Source organism: Ranitomeya imitator, chromosome 6 (assembly GCF_032444005.1).
Source record: "Ranitomeya imitator isolate aRanImi1 chromosome 6, aRanImi1.pri, whole genome shotgun sequence".
Classification (NCBI taxonomy): domain Eukaryota; kingdom Metazoa; phylum Chordata; class Amphibia; order Anura; family Dendrobatidae; genus Ranitomeya; species Ranitomeya imitator.
In genome coordinates this window covers 181021121-181038220 of record NC_091287.1, presented here as the reverse complement: position 1 = coordinate 181038220, position 17100 = coordinate 181021121, and the positions used below count along the sequence as shown (strand labels likewise).

Below are 17100 nucleotides of genomic sequence, written 5' to 3'. Positions count from 1 at the left end.
CTTGAGCCACTTACACCCAAAGAACATCTCTAGAATCTGCCCTTTTCTCACCATGGAAGCAACAAAAACCCTCACTGTTGCCCTGATACACTCCCGCCTGGACTACTGTAATGCTCAATTAATTGGCCTCCCCTCATTCGACATTCCCCTCTTCAGTCTATCCTTAATGCAGCAGCCAGGGTCATTTACCTGGCTAATCAGATGCAACCACTCTTGGCCAGTCGTTACACTGGCTACCCATTCATTATAGGATCCAATTCAAAGTGCTTGTTCTCACCCACAAAGCTCTTCACAATGCAGCACCCCCTTACATCTCCTCCTTTATTTCTGTCCATCGGCTTAGCCAACAGCTGCGCTCTGCAAATGACTTTCGACTAACCTCTGCACTAATCCGTAGCTCCCACTCCCGTCTCCAAGACTTCTCCCGTGCTGCGCCAATCCTCTGGAATGCTCTACCCCAAGAAATTAGGACCATTCACAATTTGCATAGTTTTAGGCGCTCGCTCAAAACATATTTGTTCAGAGCGGCCTATCACGTTCCCTAATAAAAGTCACTTTATGTGTAAGAGCATGTGTTTAGCCCACTTCACTATCTCCATCTATCCCCCACCCCCTGAAGATGGCTGGACCATCATTGTAAATACATTATTGTAAATAAGCTCCTCTACTTTGTATCTCCCCCACCTCATTGTAGATTGTAAGCTCTCACGAGTAGGGTCATCTTATTGTGCTTCAATTATTGTATTGTTAATGTTGTTACCTATGACTTGCTTTTGAAACGGTTAAACTGTAAAGCACTGCGGAATATGTTGGCGCTATATAAATAAAGATTATTATTATTAGCAGCTATAGGGGTCTAGCTGTGATCCGATAGCTGCTATTGCGCAAGCGCTGGTGGCACCATCTTACTGAAGAAGAAAAAAAATCCTCCTCCAAGATGGCGTCGCCTGTGCCTGTGCAGTTGCAGTTCCTGGAACACAGCTATAGACATCGAGAGCTGTTACTGCGAGGACGCGGGTGGCGCAATCTTGGAGGAGGAATTTTTTTTCTCCATTAAGATGGTGCCGCCGGTGCACGAGCAGTAGCAGCTATTGGAGCACAACTAGACACCTATAGCTGCTATGGCACAGGCGCCGCGGGTGCCATTTTCAAATTGTTTTTTCTCCCTAGCTGGATAACATCAAGAAAATGTATTACTGCCACTCTAAATATCTGATTACAGCTAGCACCTGCCTGCAGACACTATTTTGTCTTTTTCTTCAGTATGTTAGGTATTCTTTATGTAAACTAGAGGCCTGGTCACTGTTAGGTGTCGAGTTTCCGCCGCTGCACAGGGGGAATCTCGAACCATGTCCACTGAGGTCTCCCATTCTCCTCCAGCCGCAGTGGAACCTGCTCAGCCAAGACGTCAGTCCCAGCGTCTGGCTCAAGCTGATACTGTGCGCTTTGTTACTGCTGCCTTTCCAGGCTCTGCCTTTGTAGCCAGCACTGATCAGCACCGAGCAGGCCTTTCAGGGACTAAGTCCTGCTTTTCTTATATTGAGTATGCCCACAGGACGACCTCCCATTGGAGGTCAGGGGCCACATGTTCAGATCCTGTTGCGACTCCTATTGGACCATCTGGAAGGTCCCGGAGTGCTATACTATAAAAGGTTTGCACGGCCACTCGGCCATGCGCTACTGTTAACTTGCTAATGTGTGTGTCTGGATGTATGCCTGTCGATGGATGAAAGCTCCGAATCATTCACATCCCTAGTGTTGTTGAGTGTTCACGAATGGTGGAAGCTACCTAGTGCCTGACAGCGCTATCCCGCACATCTAGCACACGATACTGCGTCTGTTAGCAGTGACAGCAAGTGCGGCGCCATGCGCTAATAGTGCGCTTTCCTGGCCCAAGTTTGGGTGGTTAGTGGCGTCCTCCGGAGCGGCGCTGCACGCACTCCTGTGCAGTTAATTCTTAGTTCAAGTTAATCTCTGACACCCCACTAGGGTGTCGAGTGCAAGCGGTCTAGAGGAACTCTTTCCCTAAATCTTGGGACAGAGTTCTGTGACCCTTTGTTTGCGCTCTCTGTGCGATACCGCGGCCCTGTGACATAACAGGGTTCGCTTCCTTCATACCGGGTGAAGTTAACCCGCGTGTGTATCCATATTATACCGCCATATAGTCCATCATTACCGAGCAGCAGGCGTCTTTTCTGCACAGTGGGCCCTGGACTGTGAACGCACCTAATATCCTCTCTAATTATTATTTGGTGCATTCTGCCAGTCCTAACACTGAGGGATCAGTGACCTGACAGCAGTCTGCATAATGAATACGAGAATCTCATTAACTACAAACTGAAAATAAAGATTAAACAACAATCACAAGACAGAGTTCATCAACCAAGGTATCATTTTAATCAGTATAACTACGCCAACCTGACACTGTCTGTAGGCTACTGTGCACAAACCTGCTGACAGGTTCCCTTTAAGAACTTTTTGATCAACTAGTACTATTTCTCCTTAACAGATCACCTGAGGATCTTTACCTCTAGTTACAAGATTAATATCATCTGATTATTAATGATAATGGATGAATTATAATTTTTAATCCACCCTAAATACTTATTTGTTATTGACCTCAATATTCTAAAACGCTTAGTCATTGTAGCAAATTATTTAAATCAATTATATTTATTTGTAGATTATGTGGGGTCCAGTATCACAATTATATCAACATGGTGTATAGACATATATTTAAGAAATATAAAATCAGCTGTTACAGGCTCCAATGGTGGCTGGAGATAATGCATAGAGCTGAACTGCACAGCTTAATTCATTGTATAGCAGACACTGCCGGGCACTGCAGAACAACTCTTATTCAGTGTGCAGTGTAACTCCATTTAATGTTTACTCTGGCTGCCACGGGAACCTGTAATAGCTGACCTGTAAATAGCCGTTTGGACCTCTCAGCTCTGGATACACAGGCCGCAGGTCACTCCGTTCCAATACATCACCATTTCTGAGCAGTTCCAGCACCTACACTGCAGTTATGCTACATCAGTAAGTGTTTGCTTTACCTTACTTATAAATATATATATTGTTTTGTCATACACTTATAATTTTTCTAATTGGAATTTCCTTTCTAACATTCACTTACTATTGCATTGGGATATAGTATTATTAGTGACTGCGAGGAATTGCTATTTGGCATTGTGATATCCCATCCTGATATCAGTCGATTATCATTGGTGGTTGCAGCCATTTCAATACCGACTGTCACCACTGTTGGTGGCTATCTGTTATTAGGTTTTTGGTTGTTCATCTACATGTTCATTAACACGCTGGTATTCACTCAAGTGTGCACATGGTAAAACTGGATTACCAAAGAACCCTTCAATGTGAGTCAATCTGGCAGCCTGGGAGATGGAAGTCGAGGCCTTTGGGCACACTAAGCCAGCGGAGCTGTAGGGAAATATGAACTCAAACCCTCAGAAACTGGAGGTGATGGAATCTGGGTGCACTGCTTGTGGTGAAGAATTCCTAGTGCTAGAGGAGTTAGGAAGAGGGATGCTCCACACATACTGAGAACCAGGGCTGAAGTTATGTTCGGTACCTGTCTGAAGTAACCCATTGGGCCTTACCCTATATGCCTGATTGTAATGACCGCAAGCTGCTAAGCAAAAGGTTGACTGGTTTAACAAATTAAGTGTCTTCTAGATTGTTTGTTGCAAAGGTTCTGGATGATGAAAGCCTGGAGGCAGGGGAGGCCTGTGGACCACAAGTAAGTGTGATCCACCCCACACAGCAGCACACCTGGACTGGACACGTTTTGTCTGTAGAATGGCAGAGCAAGCAGAAGCAGCAGCTCGCCCAGGACAACCTCGCAGCGCACCTTACAATTGGCATAGTCGGCAGGATGCCAGTTCCTCGCACGAAAAATGGGACTCGGGCACCTTACATCAGCTAAACACCTGGCGGCAATCATGCTCACACAGCTCCTGTGCATGCAAAATAGCCTGCACATATCTATAAGTCCAAAGTCGGTAAATACTTCGCAACCTGGACGTATGGATACAGCTAAGGTCGGGAAGGGGTTAAAGCAGTACTTCTCATTATCCCTGATTAAATACTTTAGCACAACGATGTGGTGTTTCCTGCCAATGCCTTCGATTTGATGGACACATATAATTTGAATAACTCTTCATCTGGTTTATATTCTTCCTGTTCTCTTGGTCAGTACTCTTGTGCCGATGTTTGGTCCTTTATTATTGATAATTCTCAATATTAAAGTTAAGGATTAGCTGTATTTTTTATCTCAATAGTATTTCACATTCTAGTTTCAATTTATACTTCAGCTACTTAGTCTGCCATCTTAGATGGGGGTTCTGCTGATACAAACTTATGGTTGTGTTTTAATTCATTTGAATCTGTTTGGTCATTATTTTACTGTATAGCTAATAAAGTATTGATTTATATTTTATATTTGGAACGTTAGTCCTTACTTTGCAGACATGTATTTTTATTTTACAAGAAATCATCAATGCCTTGTGATCATACAACCATTTTACCATTTTAAAAATAAAAAATAAAATAAAGTTGAGTACTGTGATTTTTTTTCCACTTAAAAACTACTAAATAGGGAGTCAATATTAATGGATAAGTTGCATAATTATGGTTAAGTTGCAGAGCATTCATGATTTTGAAGTGTTTACAGGACCATGCTGTTTATAAATAATATCTAAATTACTTAACCAAGACAGAATGACTTACTGGTGCCCCTCCTTGCACCCAGCATACACATTTTAAACTGTGACATATGAAGCAAAGATTGCACCACTTGGCATTAAAGCTGCTTCTAGTTTGGTACCTGGTGAATATTGTGAACAAGAGCTATTTTCACAATCCTTGAATCCTGTTTGACCATTTTTACCACCATTATTTGAACTACAGTCTTCAAATCCACTTGAGCTTTGAGAAGAAACTGATGGGCATTGACTCTGGTACCCCCTGCTTCCATTTCCAAAGTGAATGCTTGAAGTAGAAAAATCTCTCTGTATACAGAAAAACAGAGTACTGTAAAAGGTGTAGCTGCAGAATACAAATGAACATCATATCAATGAAATCAAGCTTGCAGTGCTGAGCATAAATGAACACACTCCCTTTGATAAGTAAAGTTTTAATCAATAACTCTCTGAACACAAGAATAATTTCAATAATATTGACAAGAGTTTCATAGAACATTTTTTTAACCCATAACATGAAAATAAGGTTAGTAATATAACAATAAATACAAAAATATTCAGTTTCACTCAAATTAGTTAATGCAATAATGAAAAACAACTACATCAATTATTTTGTATGACCTCCATCATTTTTAAGGACAGCACCATTCTTGAAGAATGACCTCTTTTAGAGCCTGGATGGGGGTTGATGTTCAACTTTTCTCATCAGAATTCTCCAAAGGTGTTCGGTTGTGTTCAGATCAGGAGACATGCTTGGTCACTGAAACAATCACCTTTTACCCTGTTTCTCTTCAGAAAAGCAACATTTGCCTTAGATGTGTATTTTATATCGTTATCATGTTAGAAAAGTGCATGCCTACAAAGAGCGCAGAGTGATAGCAACATCTTCTCTTTCAATGTAGAACTATACATACACTGTGTTTTAAATTATCGTGCAAATTGGATTTAAGTCTCATAAAGATTTAATTGTTTTGTTTTTCAAATAAACTCGTGGATGGTATTGTGCCTTAGGGCTCAATGGATCACTGAAATCAATCTTAAACACATGTGATAATTAGTTTTCCAGGTGATTCTAATTAGAGGAAAACTACTTAAAAATGATGGAGCAAAAGAGGGGAGAAGCCAGCGCTGCCTAAGGTTAAGACACAATACATAAAGTGCAAATGCACATATTGATTTCTAACTGTATTTTCAAAATGAGACATTTAGCAAACAATTGATCAGTTCTTGTCTCACTCTTTATCCGTGGTGCTGGTTTGGCAGTGTGGAGGTTAAACCTGAAATGTCTATAGCTGGACCTGGTCAACCTTTATCTGCGCTCGCCCTTTCTGGCACCATGGGAGTGATTCTGAAATGCTCCAGGTACAGCTTGCATTGAATGTGGTCTTGCTTTACTTTTGTTTAGGAGGCCTTTATGACACAGCGAATATAAAAAACGTAGCGTAGGACTGCCCCAATATGAGAATGCCGTGACATGGCGGGGTAGCTCAAAGAATTGATCAATTGTTTGCTAAGTGTCTCATTTTGTAATACAGTTAGAAATTAAAATGTGCATGTGCATCTTATGTATTGCGTTCTGACCATAAGCAGTGCTGGCTTCTCCCCTCTTTTTTGCTTTGATATTGGTACGTGGCTGACCACTACTGTTGCCGTGCATGCTGGGTTATGTGCGACATTCTTTCTGTGTTCTCTGTGATTGATAGGCTGCTGTACACACATACAGCAGCCCTGCCATGCCCTAGGTGCTGTTTAATTGTGCACCTGTGTCTCAGCCTGTCTCACTATTTATATGTATCTTTTACTTAAAAATGATGTTCCACATTATTAAGCAGGCCACAGGTTTCAAGCAATATGGGAAATTAAAAGGATCTCTCTGCTACTGAAAAGCGTTAAATAGTGCAATGCTTTGGAAAAGGTATGAAAACATTAGATATTTCACGAAAACTTAAGAGTGATCATCATACTGTGAAGAGATTTGTGACTGAAACAGAGCACAGACAGAGTTCATGCAGATAAAGGCATAATGAGGAAGGTTTCTGCCAGACAAATTGACTGGATTAAGAGAGCAGCTGTCAAAATACCATTACAAAGCAGCAAACAGTTATTTGAAGCTGCTGGTGCCTCTGGAGTCCCTCGGACCTCAAGGTGTAGGATCCTTCAAAGGCTTGCTGTGGTGCATAAACCTACTATTCGGCCACCCCTAAACAGTGTTCACAAGCAGAAATGGTTGCAGTGGGCCCAGACATACATGAAGACTACCGTATTTTCCGCTTTGTAAGACGCACTTTTTTCCCCCAAAATTTGGGGGGAAAATGGGGGGTGCGTCTTACAATGCGGACATACGTTATCGGTGCTGCCGCTGCGGGTGTCCGATGCTTGCTGCCACACTATCCCCGATGCTGCCTTGTGCTGCTGCCGCTGCGCTGTGTCCCCTGTGCTGCTGCCGCCGCGCTGTGTCCCTTGTGCTCCTGCTGCCGCGCTGTGTCACAGGTGCTTGCTGCCGCTCTCTGTCCCGTGCTGCATGGGGGGGGCTCTCCAGTTCCATCCATGCCTTCCTGTGCAGTGGATTCTTTCCAGGAAAATGGCCGCCGGGAGGTCTCGGGAGATGAGATCTCAGTGCTGAAATCTCATCTACCGAGATCTTGCTGCCGAGATCTTCATCTGCGCATGCGCCACTTCCCGGCGGCCATTTTCCCGGAAGGAATCCACCGAACAGGAAAGCATGGATGGAGCTGCAGAGCTCCCTCATGCAGCACGGGACAGAGAGCAGCGGCAGCACCCGGCAGCATTAGACAGACCATGGCATCAAGCATCGGTGACACAGCACGGCAGCATCACCCGGTAAGAGCGCGGCAGAAAGCATCAGGGATACAGCGTGGCAGCAGCACCCAGTAAAAAAAGTGTGGCAGCAAGCATCAGGGACACAGCATGGTGGCAGCACCCGTCAGCAAGGGACAGAGTGCAATGGCAAGCATCAGGGACACAGCATGGTGGCAGCACCTGGCAGCAAGGGACAGAGTGCAATGGCAAGCTTCGGGGACACAGCATGGCGGCAGCACACGGCAGCATGGGACAGAGTGCGACGGCAACACCCACCTCCTGCAGCAGCAATGCTGAGACCCAGCTTCACCACAGCCATCACCCCGGTAAGCAATAAGATGCATGGATTATAAGAAGCACCACCATTTTATTAAAAATGCTTTTTTCCTATTTTTCTCCTCAAAATTTGGGGTGCGTCTTATAATCCGGAGCGTCTTATAAAGTGAAAAATACGGTAATTTTCAAACAGTCTTGTTTACTGATGAGTGTCGAGCAACCCTGGATGGTCCTGATGGATGGAGTAGTGGATGGTTGGTGGATGGCCACCTTGTCCCAACAAGGTGGAGGAGTCATGTTTTGGGCCAGAATCATGGGGAAACAGCTGGTAGGGCCCTTTAATGTTCCTGAAGGTGTGAAAATGACTTCTGCAAAGTATATAAAGTTTCTGACTGACAACTTTCTTCCATGGTATAAAAAGCAGAAACGTGCCTCAAGGAGCAAAATCATCTTTATGCATGAGAATGCACCATCTCATGCTGCAAAGAATACCTCTGAGTCATTGGCTGCTATGGGCATAAAAGGAGATAAACTCATTGTGTGGCCACCATCTTCCCCTGACCTCAACCCTATAGAGAACCTTTGGAGTATCATCAAGCAAAAGATCTATGAGGGTGGGAGGCAATTAACATCAAAACAGCAGCTCTGGGAGGCTATTCTGACTTCATGCAAAGAAATACAAGCAGAAACTCTCCAAATCTCACAAGTTCATTGGATGCAAGAATTGTGAAGGTGATATCAAAGAAGGGTTCCTATGTTAACATGTAACTTGACCTGTTAGGATGTTTTGGAGTTAGTAGTAGTGTATAATTCAGATTATTCGTCAAACTCAATCTGACAGGTGCCCCGCCCCCTATCAAAGTGTATCAAAGTGTGTAACCCCTCCCCTCCCCTTGTCTGACGGCTGGTATCCAGCTGTCCCTCCTTGTTTGATTTCCCCTTTTGATATAGTTTGATATATTTTAATTTGTTACAGTTTGATATTGTTATCACAGTATTTTGATACAGTGATTATTATACCAGTATTTCTTTTTATATTTTATTCACAGTGTACACATATAGTGAATAGGGCTGGTGTTTCTGTATGCAATCCTACATCCTGTTATGTGAAAAGTATTCTCATTTTACATCTTATAAACTACAGCCAGAGTTTTCACATGTTATTCAACATCATTAACACACCCAGCTGTTTATTTTATATTCTATTGCTAAAATGTTTCTCTACTGAACACTAACTAAATGGTGAACATTACCTAAATGTTTAGGTTAACTGCGGTTCAGAGGTTTATAACACCTAGGTCAATTGTTGTTGTATTTGCTATCTGCATGTCATTTGCCCCAGGCATTGTGTATTATTTATGTTTTATAACGTCGAATGTTTGATATTTGCTTTCTCTTTTTTTGTGTCTGTAGATGTTCTGTCTATTTGTTTTTTGTATTCGCTTCCTTAGAAAACTTATTTGTAATTCTACTGAACATTAACAGTAAATTGTAAGCTGTGTTTATTCAGTGTAGCAGATTTTCTCCTACAGAAAAGTTATTGTGTCCTGTAGCTGTCTATTTGTTTTTGTATTCGCTTCCTTAGAAAACTTATGTGTTTCGACGGATCATTAACAGTAAATTGTAAGCTGTGTTTATTCACAGTGTAGCAGATTTTCTCCTTGTGTCTGTATATATATACAACACACGCAAGTAAGAAGCGGTGTGTTTTATACGAATATAAACCAAAGACACGATATTGTAAAAATGTAAAAAATTTTATTTCTCACAATAAAACAGCATCTCAAAGACATTTCAATACTATAAAAATTCTTACAGAATATAAAAAGTAAAAAACATTAAATAGTACAATGAACATACATCATTACACTTCTTACAAAATAATTAATATAGCGTTACAAGGCGAGTACAGCATTTTAGCCAGTACATTCTTTACATCGTGAGCCACATGGTTTGTAGCATCGGTAGAGACCTTTTTTTAGGTAGCAAAGTTCCACGTGTGGTACCTAATGACGGGGAATGTAAAGATTGAATTGTACGGGGTGCCGCCGCTAACTTCAGCGGTGTAGATACAGAGCGTGTCTCACTGTTGGTAATTTTTAATTCATCTAAAAGCTTCCTAGTAGCGGGGTTACCCACAACTGTAGACGGCATATTTAGCTCGGCCATAGCCTGCATAAATGAATCCCAACCCGGCGGTAAATTTCTACTGTTCAGAGCATGACTCTGCGTTGTACTACGTACCAAATCCAGTAAGTTAGACCCGGGTATTACGGATCCTTTGAAAATAAATTCAGCATTATTATTCCATGCTGTGACATTTTTATTCTGCAGCAGCCTGTTTAGTAAAAATTCAGCATTCTTTTTATATCTTTGGTTTATATGTCCGACAATTTCAGCGATCTCATGATTTTTATCAGAGTCGGTATTTGGCAATTGCTGCTGACCAGGATCAGGAGGGCTAACGAGATTTAAAGCCGTTACTTCTTTTGAGCTGTGCCTCGTATGTACCAAGTAGCATTGTAGCACAGAGCTATACATTTTAATTTTCACATCATCGGGAATGTCACGACGCTGTAAAATGTCGCTAATTTCACCATCAAGGCGTCGAATAACACTGTCGCGTATGTTATCTGTAGTACCGGGTCTTAGTTTGTCTAGCTCCTGTTTGGGGACTAGATACATTTTCGTTGCATGCTCCATTATCTTCCGGCGATCAGGCTTGTTATTATTGGAATTGCAAAAGCTAAAAGAGGGCCGATAAACTCGCCGGCCTGTTTTAGTAGGCGCTTCTTTTTCTTTATGGGCTGAGATCTGTCGCTCAGGGTTCTTATAGCTTTACGCCACTTCTTTAATATACCTTTTTGGCGCTCTTTCAGCGGAATCCTGCCTTTTAAGATATTTAAAGCAATCTCGCCTATGGCTGTAATTAAATCATTGCTTGCATCGCGCAAAATAGACTTTCTGACAGCGGGGGTTGCTTTCACTAGGGTTTTTAAGAGAGCCCAGTTACGCCGGAGCCTCTCAGACATCTTTACAGCACAACGCACACAGCGTAGAATGTCTGATACCGGGTAAAATTCACTTTTTAGAAGTGTTTTTCTTCTGAACATAGACAGCGGGCAACGCGGGTGGAAACAACCCAGTCCTTAAACGCAGATCCTCAGGGGTATTAGCTCTCAAATCTACAAGCAAATACCCGTAAGGCTCCCGCGTGGCATCCTCAAAAGCTTCTAGGAAAAAACGTGTTTTTCCGGGATACATCTGACGAGCTAGAGTTAAAATTTGTAATTTATCTCGGGGGTTATTAAAAAGCACCATGTACTTTGTGTTTAAATTTATCGTACGGCTTTTCTTACCCTGACAAAATATGTTTTGCACCAGGTAGAAAATGCTGAGATTTCTGTGGTGCACATACTTGGTAAAGGCTTTTTCTATCTCACAATTCTCACTAGCACTCTCCATGAGATCATCAACAATCGCCAAATTCACCTTCTCCGGTGGGAATAATTCGTCATCTACGAATGTATTCGGCAGACCCTCCACAAATCTGGCGTGGGGAAAAGAGAGAGAGATTTCATCATATAGTTTTTGCCAACACGAATAAAACCATACAATATTATCAGGTTTCTGAGAAAAATTAGCTTCAATATTATATAGCAGCTGTTTTACAAAATAGCTCTTTCCAGAATTAGACGGTCCTGCTAGAATGCACGAGAACGGGTGTTGCAGACGCGTATCCATCACAATACTCGACTAATACCCAAAAGGTAATGTTGTGAAATCGTCTAATAGTCGCCGCTTTGTATAAACGCACTTTTGTGTTTTGCGTAATGGCCTTGTTTCAATATCCCAGTACTTTTTATTTCTCACAATGGACGCCTGCTGTACGACAATACGTTTCTGAGTTTCTGCGGCAGAATTGCGCGGGTAGTCCAGAACTAGATCTTTCAGACTGTTGAAATTAATAGATTGAGAGTTACCAACATTTAGTGTTATCCCCTTAACTTTTAAGACAGTTTTACCGGTGTTGAGTTTGTAGCCGTAAGTTTTGGGGCCCGCGGATACAAATTCTGTGATGTGTGTACCATCGGGTATTTCACTGGTCAGCTCCCCCAGGTAATCGCCTAAAGGCGGTTGCCACTCACCATCTCTCTGTACAAAAATAACTGAATCTGTGTCGTGATAAAGACACCTCTCCTGCAGCCGGTCCAGCAGCGAATAGAGCTCTAACCGAGCATACGCTGTTGTAAAACACGCTATAAAAATGTTTGTGTTTTTGTTGAGTGTGTGGTGGCCTTTTGCATATTTCCAGTTAATGGTTGCAGTGTCATCATCAAGGAAATGTAACATCGAAATGTCATAGTAAGGCAGGAACAAATACTTAAAAAGCTCATCTGGATCCCTAACAATGCTGGTACATGATAGATTAGATCTCTGAGCAAACTTTCCCCATAAAGAATTTAAGAAAAGCTTGGAGATCTGTCGCTTAGCAGGGTTGACAGCTATATTTTCAGGCCGTAATTGGACACCTTCTTTTTCAAGAAAAGAGTCAATGTACTGCCGTTTCTTGGCGTCATCAGTGCACCAGCTAGGATAACCAGAGGCTTCCTGCTTATCCCTAAGATGTAATTTAATGTAAGGCGCAAACAGATCATCAGTGGTTTTAGGAAAATGCCATATTTCGTAGATGTGAGCGATCCGATACCCTTTTTCTATAGCCATCTCGAGCTCTATAGTGCACCAGGTGCCTGTCAGCGCCCGTTCTTCATCACTGTGGGCACAAATATCTGCCTGGGAATTTGCAGCGCATGTGTAGCAAAGGGGAAACATTAATTTTTTGTTGAGTTTTACCGGTAGAACTGGAAAAAATAAATCTCTCGGCGGGTAGACCTTGACTCTAGCAATGCCAAAGTATTTTTTAATGAATCCAAAATTGTCGTAGATGATGTCTGGATGGCCTACAGGGTATGTTTTAGTTTTGTTTACAAAGGGGTACAGACTGGTGAAATCGTAGTAGTGTAAAGTCTCCCCTTCTTCCAGATGGTGATAGAGCTTAATGGCGTTAGTTCGCCCGCCATAAAGCGCATCACGGGGGTCTAAAGGAACGGGGAATTCCATCTGGCGAAGAAATGTTTGAAGGTTAGAATCATTTTTAACCATTTCATTCCACTCATGTTCCCACATCAGTCTTACTGTGTACCCACAACACTGTAAGTAACGCTTTTTAGCTAAAAAGGTGTAATATAACTGACCGTAGGACGTACTCGTGACCTTATTCGTGTCATTTTCATTATAGCACACGGGACAACCGTGATAAAAACACCCCTGAAATTCAAAGGCTATGTGCTGGCCCCTAACATAGGCATATCCATCTAGAAAATACTTCCCGACCTGTTTTTCACCGCCTCTCAAAGCGTGCTGTATGTCGATGTTCTCGGAGTGGGCTACATACATGAGCCACTGTATAGTGGGTGTCGAGTAGCGCTTTTTTGCCTTGTGATAATTATCACCAGGTAAAATGGCGATTGTCTTTTTTGGAAGAAATTTAAACCGATACATTGTCATACACACCGAGGCCAGGGTGATGAGCTGAAAAGGATCAACACATCTGCTCACTACAATCCTTTGCTTTTGACGCTTACAGTATTTTTTAACATTTTTCTGCGTCATCTGCATAATACGCTCTCTATAGATCTCGCAGGCGTGTCTCAAAATTTCAACATCTTGTTTGCAATAAGATTTTAGCTCGGCCTTGAAGTCAAACGTTGTATTTACCTGTGTCTCATACCACTCCAGGAACTCTACCTTCTCACCAGGTGACATGTACTCCACCCCATAATATTTTACATCAGGTATGGGACCTACATAGTTTTGGTTTTCTCGGGTATTGAAAAAGTGTGGAAAATGCCCTTTGCCTCCTGAAAAGCCCATGGCCTGTGGTAATTTACTGAGTTTCATGGGGATAAAATTTAGAGAGTCTATGAACCTTATAGACAAATCGGGTAGCGACACACACAAGAGACGGCCACCTTGGGTTATCAACTGTACTTGTAGTTTTTCAGAAATCACAGATCATTTTAGATTTGTAAATTTGGAGCGTGTACGATCATTTGAAGAGGGCTTGAATATTGTTCATGAAGGCATTCAGGCATTACTGGATAGAATCATCAGGGACATTGAACCTGGCGACTTTGTACAGTTAAGGTTTGATGCCGGCGATACTTTAGACCCTATTTTCACTACAAAACAAACCCGTGAAGATTTTAATTCTGAATCTTTTTTAAATGCTGTTGCCAGCGCACTTCAAAGTAACAGTGAATGCATAGCATCCAATTCGCTAAAGCTAGTCGTCACCATCATTAAAAACCGACGCGGTGGTGTAAAAAGGCGCTTGAAATCTATAGCGAGCAGTCAGATCATTAAACAAAAGAGACAATGGCTGTATGATTTTAACAATTACACGACAAATCTGTGTTTGGCTGCTAGTGTGTGCGCCCTGATGGACGACACGGATGTCACTGATGGTGTTTTACTGAGCCGCTCTAAAAACATACACGCAGCACTGGGCATCCCTGATGATCAATTAGTGAGTTTTAGCGACATCCCTGCATTTGAAAAATATTTGGGGGTAACCATTAAAGTACTGTACTATAGTCAGGGAGATTGGCGTTACTTTCAGAGCGGTAATACACCTAATGGCAAAACAGTATTCATATTGTTCCATGATAATCACTACTACAGTATCAAAAATATGAAGGGTTTTATCGGTGCTAATTACTTTTGTGAGCTCTGCAATTCAGTGTTTCACCACAAAAACAACCACTCCTGCCAGTATTTTTGTAAAGCCTGTCAGAGAGAGAATTGTGAAGAAAGCGGTGCCGACCAACAGCCCAGATGTCCTGTTTGCAGAGTTTATTGCCGCTCGAGCGTGTGCTTAGATTATCACAAACAATTGGGATTAGGCGACCCGGCATTCTGCAGACTTAAAACATTTTGTGATAAATGCAACCTTTTTGTCCCCAGAAATAGCGAAACAGAGCATAAATGTAATGGTTTGCGCTGTCCTGTATGTCGCAGACATATAAATAAATTCGATGCCCATCTTTGTTACATGCGGAAGTATGTAGCACAGGATGAGTCAGATTGCTATATCTTTTATGATTTTGAATGTATGCAGGAGACAGGCACGCACATCCCCAATTACATTTATGCTACAACGCTGTATGGCCACCCCTCCTGGGAGTTTGAGGGTGATACCTGTACGCATGACTTTGTACAGTTCTTTACAAGCGGTAAATTTTCAGATCATACATTTATTGCCCACAATGGTGGAAGATACGACGCATACTTTATTGTTAAGGAACTGATTTCTGAAAAACTACAAGTACAGTTGATAACCCAAGGTGGCCGTCTCTTGTGTGTGTCGCTACCCGATTTGTCTATAAGGTTCATAGACTCTCTAAATTTTATCCCCATGAAACTCAGTAAATTACCACAGGCCATGGGCTTTTCAGGAGGCAAAGGGCATTTTCCACACTTTTTCAATACCCGAGAAAACCAAAACTATGTAGGTCCCATACCTGATGTAAAATATTATGGGGTGGAGTACATGTCACCTGGTGAGAAGGTAGAGTTCCTGGAGTGGTATGAGACACAGGTAAATACAACTTTTGACTTCAAGGCCGAGCTAAAATCTTATTGCAAACAAGATGTTGAAATTTTGAGACACGCCTGCGAGATCTATAGAGAGCGTATTATGCAGATGACGCAGAAAAATGTTAAAAAATACTGTAAGCGTCAAAAGCAAAGGATTGTAGTGAGCAGATGTGTTGATCCTTTTCAGCTCATCACCCTGGCCTCGGTGTGTATGACAATGTATCGGTTTAAATTTCTTCCAAAAAAGACAATCGCCATTTTACCTGGTGATAATTATCACAAGGCAAAAAAGCGCTACTCGACACCCGCTATACAGTGGCTCATGTATGTAGCCCACTCCGAGAACATCGACATACAGCACGCTTTGAGAGGCGGTGAAAAACAGGTCGGGAAGTATTTTCTAGATGGATATGCCTATGTTAGCGGCCAGCACATAGCCTTTGAATTTCAGGGGTGTTTTTATCACGGTTGTCCCGTGTGCTATAATGAAAATGACACGAATAAGGTCACGAGTACGTCCTACGGTCAGTTATATTACACCTTTTTAGCTAAAAAGCGTTACTTACAGTGTTGCGGGTACACAGTAAGACTGATGTGGGAACATGAGTGGAATGAAATGGTTAAAAATGATTCTAACCTTCAAACATTTCTTCGCCAGATGGAATTCCCCGTTCCTTTAGACCCCCGTGATGCGCTTTATGGCGGGCGAGCTAACGCCATTAAGCTCTATCACCATCTGGAAGAAGGGGAGACTTTACACTACTACGATTTCACCAGTCTCTACCCCTTTGTAAACAAAACTAAAACATACCCTGTAGGCCATCCAGACATCATCTACGACAATTTTGGATTCATTAAAAAATACTTTGGCATTGCTAGAGTCAAGGTCTACCCGCCGAGAGATTTATTTTTTCCAGTTCTACCGGTAAAACTCAACAAAAAATTAATGTTTCCCCTTTGCTACACATGCGCTGCAAATTCCCAGGCAGATATTTGTGCCCACAGTGATGAAGAACGGGCGCTGACAGGCACCTGGTGCACTATAGAGCTCGAGATGGCTATAGAAAAAGGGTATCGGATCGCTCACATCTACGAAATATGGCATTTTCCTAAAACCACTGATGATCTGTTTGCGCCTTACATTAAATTACATCTTAGGGATAAGCAGGAAGCCTCTGGTTATCCTAGCTGGTGCACTGATGACGCCAAGAAACGGCAGTACATTGACTCTTTTCTTGAAAAAGAAGGTGTCCAATTACGGCCTGAAAATATAGCTGTCAACCCTGCTAAGCGACAGATCTCCAAGCTTTTCTTAAATTCTTTATGGGGAAAGTTTGCTCAGAGATCTAATCTATCATGTACCAGCATTGTTAGGGATCCAGATGAGCTTTTTAAGTATTTGTTCCTGCCTTACTATGACATTTCGATGTTACATTTCCTTGATGATGACACCGCAACCATTAACTGGAAATATGCAAAAGGCCACCACACACTCAACAAAAACACAAACATTTTTATAGCGTGTTTTACAACAGCGTATGCTCGGTTAGAGCTCTATTCGCTGCTGGACCGGCTGCAGGAGAGGTGCCTTTATCACGACACAGACTCAGTTATTTTTGTA

General features: G+C 42.2%; 1 protein-coding gene across 1 annotated transcript in view; it reads right to left on the bottom strand.

Moving 5' to 3' along the window:
- PKD1L1 (polycystin 1 like 1, transient receptor potential channel interacting) overlaps positions 1–17100 on the bottom strand; it is a 528440-nt gene that overhangs the window by 263170 nt on the left and 248170 nt on the right. The window contains exon 33 of the mRNA XM_069732261.1: positions 4850–5033. Within this exon, the coding sequence (XP_069588362.1) occupies positions 4850–5033 (184 nt within the window). The remainder of the gene's footprint in view (positions 1–4849; positions 5034–17100) is intronic.